At 40.2% G+C, this 9,032-nt stretch overlaps 3 protein-coding genes across 3 annotated transcripts in view; all 3 read left to right on the top strand.

Annotated features, from left to right (window-relative positions):
- The window catches only part of LOC145462682 (uncharacterized), a 4,714-nt gene extending 1,389 nt beyond the window's left edge, over positions 1-3,325 (top strand). The window contains exon 1 of the mRNA XM_081446260.1: positions 1-3,325. This exon is cut by the window's left edge and continues 1,389 nt beyond it. Coding sequence (XP_081302386.1) covers positions 1,785-2,807 — 1,023 coding nt within the window. The 5' untranslated portion in view covers positions 1-1,784 and the 3' untranslated portion in view covers positions 2,808-3,325.
- A 142-nt stretch (positions 3,326-3,467) lies between these two features.
- LOC145462683 (uncharacterized) lies at positions 3,468-6,517 on the top strand. The gene has a single exon (XM_081446261.1). It carries the CDS (start codon positions 5,630-5,632, stop codon positions 6,476-6,478), a length of 849 nt encoding a protein of 282 aa, XP_081302387.1. The 5' UTR covers positions 3,468-5,629; the 3' UTR covers positions 6,479-6,517.
- On the top strand, positions 6,517-7,058 carry LOC145462685 (uncharacterized). Its single transcript, XM_081446263.1, has one exon. The coding sequence runs from the start codon at positions 6,622-6,624 to the stop codon at positions 6,934-6,936; it is 315 nt and encodes a 104-aa protein (XP_081302389.1). The 5' UTR covers positions 6,517-6,621; the 3' UTR covers positions 6,937-7,058.
- Positions 7,059-9,032: the final 1,974 nt, after the last annotated feature.

Genomic DNA, 9,032 nt, shown 5'->3' with positions numbered 1-9,032 from the left:
TCCATAGTCAGATTGAGCCGCGAATGCGATGTAACAATTTTCCTTCTTTTTGCCATCGGCATCTCCTTACGCTGAATAAAGCTTATAGGCTTTTTTTTCGGGGGGACGGGGGGAAGAAGGGTGTCAATTACATTTGCACAGTGTAATACTCGAAAATTCACCGAGACGAGTAATCTATTAGACAACCCATGAGTGAAGTATTTATTTCTAATTTTTATTATATTTTTGGGAGGGGGTCCGTAGGGGTAGTCCGCGGACCCGGTCCGTAGTGGGGGTCCGCGGACCGGGGCTCAGTGTTTTCGGGTCACCCAAAGAGTCATAGCTCATTAGCAAGTTGTTTAAGATTCCTTTTGGTTAATAAGGAAACACAGCTGGCGAAACTCGATTAATCAAGCTTTACACAAGTTTTCAAGGACAAAACATTGCTTTGATTTCGAATTATTCAACCCTTTTCTTCGTAGGTTTTACTTCTCAGCTCTCTTACCGTCGAACGAAAACATAATATCTGTCAACAACCATGTTGTTGGCCAGCGATACACTGATACACTTCACACACAAGTCGAGATATCTAAGAAGGAAAGTGCCGAAGGTAGATTCAATTCCGGCAAGTTAAGATCGAATTCGAAGAGACCAGAAACGGAAATAATTTATCTTTCAACCGTAGAGATTCGACGAACCGCGAAGTTTCGATTCCTAAAATCATCTGTTTAGCACTGAAAATGGTGGCTTTGTAAATCGAGCAGAAGTCATCTACAGCTATTACTTGGCCTGCGGAACATTTCATATGGATGTCATTCCAGATTTCTTTCAGCATCGGATGTGAACGAACCTCCTATAAGTCATATTTCCACATCACCATCAGCGCATGGAGATGTTTGCCGTTCAGCGATCAGATGAAAATGAGCTCCGGGGAAAATTTCTTCCGGCATGCTTTGCGAGTTGTGTCTAACACCGTCTGATTCATGCCCTAGCGTGCATCATTGAGTTATGACAGTTATGATGCCCTCGGGAAGTTTCGAGAGCACCAAAGAAGCCTAAGTGTTGCTCGAGGCGGAACTATTTCTTGTTCAGTCTTACTTACACGTAAGTTGGACCTTTGTGATCAGATGTATGTTTGAAGACAATGATCACGCTTTAGTACACGTAGACGTGGACAGAACACATTCGCATCCTGTGTAGAAACAATCATCCCGGAATAACAACCTGTGGGTTTTTCACAATGTTGCGGTATTAACCTAATTACTTATATACCCGTATTAGGAAGTTTGATTGACGGAACTCACTTATCGGTCGGTTGCGTAGCAGAGAAAACGATAACGAGATATTTCCGCACTCCAGGGGCGAAACAGATTCGTGGTAAGTTTCGAATCCAAAGCTAGAATTCAGCCTTTAGCTGGATAGGTTCTCGGTAACACGACTTGAGAAACTATTGTGTGCTAGCGAGTACACAAGAGATCGGTTCTTCGAATTTGAAAGCACAATGATTGACAGCTGTATAGTTTTTGGCCGTTCAGTATTCATCAGTCATTGATCATTTTAAACGTGTTTGGTCAGAAACGGTCTAATGATCATCTATTAAATTCATGTCTGTAGTAATGTCTAGCTAATAAGCATAGTTAAAGAAAACTACAATTAGCTGCCTTCCAACTCAAGGAAAGACAATCAAAACCAGCAACAATCAGAGGAAGATCGACGATTAATAGTTTGAAAATTGTCATTCTAAATCATTTTGCACCCTGAGAAGGTAAATTTGGTAGGACGTTTCGGAGACACAATACAAAGCAATGAATAACAGCACTTTGCCGTCTAATTCATCATCAGCGGACTTCAAGTTCTTTCTTTACACACAGCTCGCTACTGGCATCTCCTTGGCAGTTCTATCACCAATAACAATCACGAGTAATGTGTTATTATTACTCACTATCTCGAAGGATCCTCTCAAATGCTTCCGAGCTCCAGCTACGTATCTCATCATCGCTTTAGCCTTGGTCGACTTAGCGACGGGCCTGCTTGTTGAGCCTTTCTTTGTAATGTATCGTGTGGCTAGTTATATGCAATGGTCCTCTACACCAGGAGAGCCATACAACAGTTTGAGCCAAATTGCAACTTGGATTTCCACCGTGGTCCTCAACACGTCGTTTCTGTTTGTTCTGGGTCTTATTTGGTCGCAGTTTCTTGCCATAACATACCCGCGTCACCATCACTCAGTCGTGACAACACGTACGATCTTCGGGTTTGTTGGGTTCTCGCTCGTTTACTTCACCGGATTTGCGTTGCTGCAGTTCGCGGGAGTTTCCACGTTTACCTTGTTGCAAGTAGACCTGCACCTTCACGCAACACCTGTCACGATCTTGCTCATAATCGGTTGTGGCATGCTTTTGAAGTCGTTTCATCGATATGCCACAGCGTCTCGTGAGTTTGTGGTTGCGCGCAGCCAAGAGGATCGAGACAAGATCAGGCCTCTATCGAAACAAATAAACGAGAGACAGTTTACGATTGTAATCTTACTGTTATCAGGAATTCTCATATTGTGCACTCTGCCTCATATCATTACTGTCCATATCATCTTTTACAAGAAGCAGGAAACTCTACAAGAGAGCCTCGATTTGTGGGCCGCGACCACTCTCGCGGACGAAATGATGTTTCTGAAGGTGGCATTAGATGCGTTCATCTACGCGTGGAGACTGAAAAAATACCGAAGGTCGTTGAAACTAGTGATTACTTGCCAAACACATCAAGCCGAATCTGTAGCCCTTGAAATGACAACAGTGACGAACAATGCTCAAAGTTTAAGCCGTTGTCACTGACCTGAAACGATTTAAGACAGACTCCAAACACTTTCCACTGTCAGTTGGGCGGTGATTTATGCTGGCTGGATGTTGTACTGTAATTTTATCGAAAGGACGCCAAAAACTGATGCGAGGCTGCTACGGTGCTCGCAAGACTGAGATACCGTTTTAGACAAGTGGAACCATTGAAATGTAACCTCTATTGCAACTGGCCTTTATCGAAGAGCTGGTTCTTTTCTCCAGGATTAATTAATTAATCGAACCAAACCGAAATAGTAAGACTCATGATTAATCGACATCACTCTAGTCGTTCGATTGTTTTTTTTTTTCATTGCTTTGGCAATCAAACACAATCGAACTCTACCAAAGTTTTGGTGAGTTCGATTACCGAACTAAATCGAACCAATCTAACTGAATTGGTTCGATTTTGTTCGAATAAAAGCGCACAAATACCGATATAAACTATGTTCATTTATATAACATATATTTTTATTACTGTAAGAAATTCAAAAGTCCATAAGATGTAGGAGATAATACTACGCGAAACATTAACAGCATAGCAAACTGAATGAAACCGCCCTGGTAATAAAAAGTCCCGGGCGGGTTAAAACTCCGTTAAAACTGCGTTTTGAGTAACGTGGCCTTTTGTTAGGAAATTTCATGCTAAGAAAAGGCGCTAATTCTTCTTTATTCAATCATTGTTTACTACTTGGTAGATATTACATTTACTCCTGTAAGTAATTACATTTATTTCATCATGCATTTATTACATTTAATCCTCAATAGAATACGTTAATCAGGTTAGATGCAATTTAAAAATAGAAAAACACGTTTCAATTGTTACAGGAACACAAAACGCATTCCAACAGAAGGGCACAAAATACTCCAGTCATTAAAACGCCCTGATCTCTCCTTTGACCTGTTGTTTAAACAGCAATTTACTTGAATGATATTTAGGTTCTCCTTTTGCCAAAGGAACAACTTTACTTCAGTATTTCATGACCCTATATTTCGCTTTCTTTCCTTTTTCTTTAGTTTTTGTTGTATATTTACTTTTGTCCGTTGTTAGAACAATGTGTTAGTGGCAGTAGTAATATTGTATCTGTTAGCTGTATTATTTTTAGTTTTGACCCTATTAGTCGTATTGTCGTTAATTAGAATCGATTCTTGGTAAAAAAAAAAAAAGGTATGTTAGTATTTTAGATATTGCTAGTATTGTAAGCAATGTTGATTGCTATTGTAATTTGTAAGTAATGCTTGTGATGCAAGTAAGTTTAGTCTCGTAATATTGTAAATTGCAAAAACAGAAAGAAAAAAGAAAAGGCGCCATTTATCAACATCTTACTGCGTCTGCGGATATGTTGCTTAAGCTTATTATTATCATTATCATTATTATTATGCCTTAGTTATTTCGACATGGACACTCGTGTTGTTGGGCTTCAAGATCACAAATAACTTGGAGACTTGTAGGAAATCTAGGTGAGCTTTCAAACACGTCTTTGCGACCCTTATAAACGGAGACAAACATTCTCTTGACTGTCATGTGAGGAGTACCACATGCAGGGGTAGTGTTTATCTCAGGTAGACTCCAGTGAGCATATATAAATGAATGGAAAATGTACAGCGAGGACCTGACAGCAAAATAAGTGTTACACTCGTAGCTTGTTCATTTTAAAACTGTTCTTTGCATGTATATAGTCCAAGATAAAAAAGCAGCAGGTCGATCTCAATGAATTGAGCGGCGAGCGGCGAATTCGTGAGAAGGGAGAAGAGATTTGCATATTAGATTAATCATTTCTATATCCCTGTTAAGTTTCGTTCGTGCATATGATCTGCATTAAAGAAAAAACTGCTTTGTGTCCAGTCTAGGGATTCTCTTGTGGTTCGTTTACATCACACTAGGTTCAATTCTTAAAAGAAATTGACATTCAAAACGAGAGAAAACCCAGTTTAGTCGGACTTGCCGACGACCAACGTTATCATCACTGACAACTAATAGGCGCCAGCTTGTTCCACAAAACTAGCAAATCGCTAAACTAGAACAATTTTAACGGAAGCCGACAAATTATAACCCGCAAAGAGGATCGTTCCCTATACGATATCTGATTAACTTTTAAACTGTCTTTTGAGATGAAAGATAAAAAGGGGTAACGTAAATAAAGACTGACTACAAATTTCGTAATTTAGAAGACAAACAAAGTTTGCTCCCTTTGTCAGTTTCCTTCGAGAATTTCAACACTTCAAGCAATTTTGCCTTTGAAATTATGTAGTATCTGCCAACAGTAAATGACAGCCCTTGACATCTTTTAATCGCAGCATCATATCGTTGACATGTATTGGTTGTTCCTGAACAAACACTCGGTAATCTTTGCATTCAGAAACAACAAAAGAAATGAAATTATTTTTTAACTGCCTTTTAAGTTGAACTCAGGAATATGTTTCGCAATCATTAGAAGAAAGAGCTGACCCGTCATCATCGGACTCGTACTGCATTTACATTGATCCTCTCTCGGTTGACTGAATTTTTATCGCAGGTCTAGGAACATGACGTGAATTTAAGTGGATGGCGATCGATATCCTATTTAAAAATCGCATAGCCACCGACAGCTGCGCCCTTTTCGTAATTCACGACCAAGTAATTTCGTTTCGTAGTAAGTTCTTTTGGCTGCAAATCGAAGGAATTGACAAGGTTTGGCGGAGAAAATTCACAATTACAAAACGTTACATTCTACCTCACAACTGACAACGACCACTTTGAAATCAAAGGTTATCCGGCTTCGCATCGCCACAAACTGCATTTAATTGTTTGAGGAAAAAGTTTTAGGCGACTGTATGACGCCATGAGTAACAGTACTAATTCTTATTTGACAGACCACAGATTTTATTTTTACACCCAGTTCGCTACTGGCATCTGTCTGGCGATTCTGTCACCTATAACAATAACTAGTAATGTGTTGTTACTGCTCACCATCTTCAAAGATCCTCTCAAGTGCTTCCGTGCACCAGCTACGTATTTCATCATCGCTTTAGCCTCAGTTGACTTAGCAACGGGCCTGCTTGTTGAACCTTTCTTTATAGTGTATCGTGTTGCAAGGTATGTAAAATGGTCCCCTACGCCAGGCGAGCCGTACAACACCCTACAACAATTTGGAGTTTGCTTGTCTTACGTGGGCCTCAACGCATCCTTTTTGCTTGTTCTTGGCCTCATTTTAACGCAGTACATCGCCATAACATACCCGCACCACTATCGCTCAGAAGTGACAACCCGCAGGGTCCTTGCTTGTGTTGGGTTCTCGTTGGTGTACTTTACCGGTTTCATTCTGTTGCAGTTCGTTGGGGTTGTCCAAGTGATATTATTTCAAGTAGATCTCCATCTTCACTCTACTCTGATAACGGTTTTGCTTATCCTTGGTTCCGCGATGCTTTTGAGATCATTTCGCCAATTCGCCAAAGTATCTCGTCGGCTCGGAGGCTTGCGCAATCTTGAGAATCGAGTTGAGGGCGGTTACGCGGGTACTCCTCGAACGAACAGAATTTGCGAGAAACAGTTTACGATTATAACCTTGATTTTATCAGGAATTCTCATCGTGTGCTCTCTTCCCCATCTTATCACCGTTCATATGAAGTTTTACACAAAACAGGAAACCTTGCAAGAGAAAATGGAACGCAGCTTCAGGACAAACTACTGATACCAGTTTTACATGTACAGCATCCTTTTCGCTGTTATTTCATTGACGGTTCATATGCGAACATTGATGAGTTTGATCTTATAGCTGCAGACCGAACTAAAACTGACATCAGAGTAACGATTATACAAACGGACCTCTACAAGATGCAGCAATACTTACGGAGACTTTACTATTGGCTTCTTTTGGGCCCACTCATCACTCTCGAATGGCTCAGACGGAGAAAGAAGCTTCGTTGCTTGTCTAGTGGTCAACAAGTTGAAGGAGCCCACGTACCAGAGGAAACTACTGTCGAGTCAGAGCTAAACTCAGCAGCTGACCACCAGAAGACTCAGAGAAATATTAACAAAGAAAAGGAACATGAGCAAACTGGAGGCAAAACACAACCGCTACTTATCGAGTTAAACGATCCTTGCAGTAACGGAAACACCGTGAGCCCGGAGCTATTAGACGCGTTTTAACTTACCTTAGAAAGCTGTTCGGCAAACTAGCTGTTGGTAGTGGGTATGTTATTCTCATTATAGTAGCTCTCCCGGCCCTGTAGGTATATCCAGTGGAGGATGGTCTTTTTTTCGATTCGATCAAAACGAAATTCAGCAAAAAACTTTTTGGGATGACATTATCGCACCTTATCATTCTTTTTATTCTTATGTGATAATTTGGTTATCATTATTCTTTGACACCTTTCTTCCTTTGTTGTGGTCACCTCTTCAAATATTTTGTTTTTTTCTCTACAGTAGGTTTGCCTGTAAAGCCACATGGACCGTCCCAACCAACTTTTCAAAACTGATTCGAAGTGATTGGTTTGCATCAAACATGTATTTGCTCATTTTGGGTGTTGCTGTGCCATACTGTTCCTCAGAAGATTCTTTAGCCTTGTTTAGTTATTTTACAAGCTACAAGACGGTCTGCACAATCTGTAACGTGCTTTTCGTTATCATCCTAAACAAACACAAATTTGTCACGAGGTATGTCTTCTTCATCACTATATGCATGATCTGTGCTTATATTGAAAGTAACATAGTAGCCGTGTTTTATTTTATGTTGAATTCTAAAGGCTCGCTCACCGACCTTAATCTTACTGCTCTGCGCACGGTAGCCATTGGTCTCACTTTGACTCTCAGTTTCAGCTACTGTATGCACATCATTCACAAGCTTACTGAGCCACAGGAATCTTTGTTTGAGGGACTGGGAGAAAAGTGAGTGAATATTTCAGTTACCTGTTTTCGTGTAGAATTTTTTCGTATCATTCAATGGTGCACTAAATATAAATCTTAGTGAAGCGGTCGATCACGCATCGCAACCTTTTTGTTCGTGACAACAGACATTGCGTGACCTTCACAAGTAGACTTCAGTTTTCGACAACTTGCCTTGGTAATCTGAATAAGCCTTCAACTATACGAAATCATTAAATAAATTGATCTTCTCTTGCCGACTGCCTGAATTGTTTATACCTGACAGAGGCCTGACACAAAATGTTAACCAGCAAACAAAAATAATATATAAATTGGGATTGTTTTCTTTGCTTTTTAGATGTTATTGTATATAATTTTATCAGATTAGAGTAGATTCTGAAATGGCCTGCGTTCGCAGGCTGGTTCTGAACAACTTGTTTCGTGTTCGTATCTGTAGTGGTTTGATCAAGGTTCTCTCAGATCTAACAGAAAAACAAAAAGCCGTTCAGTTGCGAAGCAAATCAGTTACAACCAAGCCCGGGGAAGGGGGGGGGGGGACACTAACACATATGGGCTACATAGGTATGTGCCGCTGTGAAGGTTATGGTTTTCAAGCAGTTTACTCTAGGATAGGGTATATAAATCAGAGCGTTTGGGTCTAGAATAGGGTATCATTTTTCCCAAAACTGACTAGTTGGTTGAAGATTTTCTCTAGACTAAGGAAACCAGGAATTGCCACTCAAAAATATAAAAAAAAATCAAATCGGCAAGTTTAAATTTACGCAAATCAGCCGCAATAGTGTCGATAGATAGGGGGATTTGGGGAGTTTACTCTAGTATAGGGTAGCAAAATTCAGCTGAACTACCTCTGGTATAGGCTAAGGGCTCCAGGGACCCAGCAGCACATCCCCACCCAGAAATTCCCAGAGTACCCCCCCCCCCACCAAACAGCTAGGAAACTCTGATGTAATTATCAGGTTTCTGATTCATTCATATCTGTTGCAACAAAAGGCTATGTGGTAAATTGGGTCCTTCACGGGTTCTAATGGGAGTCACGGTAGCGAGTAAGGTAATCAGCAATGAGCCAGAATAAAAACAGCTTGAAATGTTTTTAACTAAACAGGCGTTGCTAAAAAAATATGTAACTTTCAAAGTACACTCTTTTTTTCTATAAAAGATTTCTTCTAAGAACATTGAGGCTGAACATACTAAGAACATGCCCTAGACTGAAAGTCACTAGAAGAAGTTTATTTCGACAATTTTTTTAAAGAACAGTATATGACCCTGGCAAAATGTAGAACTTGAGTGTAGTGCAGTCCAGGAACCAAATGCTTTTAGAGATATATTTGAACATAAATGATGTCTTATTGCGTGGTTCATCG

The sequence above is a fragment of the Orbicella franksi genome, chromosome 12 (assembly GCF_964199315.1).
Source record: "Orbicella franksi chromosome 12, jaOrbFran1.1, whole genome shotgun sequence".
In the NCBI taxonomy this organism is placed as follows: Eukaryota; Metazoa; Cnidaria; class Anthozoa; order Scleractinia; family Merulinidae; genus Orbicella; species Orbicella franksi.
The sequence above is the reverse complement of the archived record's forward strand: the minus strand, read 5'-3'. Positions and strand labels throughout refer to the sequence as shown.

Bases quoted from the DNA above. Each gene is read 5' to 3' on its own strand.
- LOC145462683 (XM_081446261.1), top strand. From the start codon at position 5,630: ATGAGTAACAGTACTAATTCTTATTTGACAGACCACAGATTTTATTTT.
- LOC145462685 (XM_081446263.1), top strand. From the start codon at position 6,622: ATGCAGCAATACTTACGGAGACTTTACTATTGGCTTCTTTTGGGCCCA.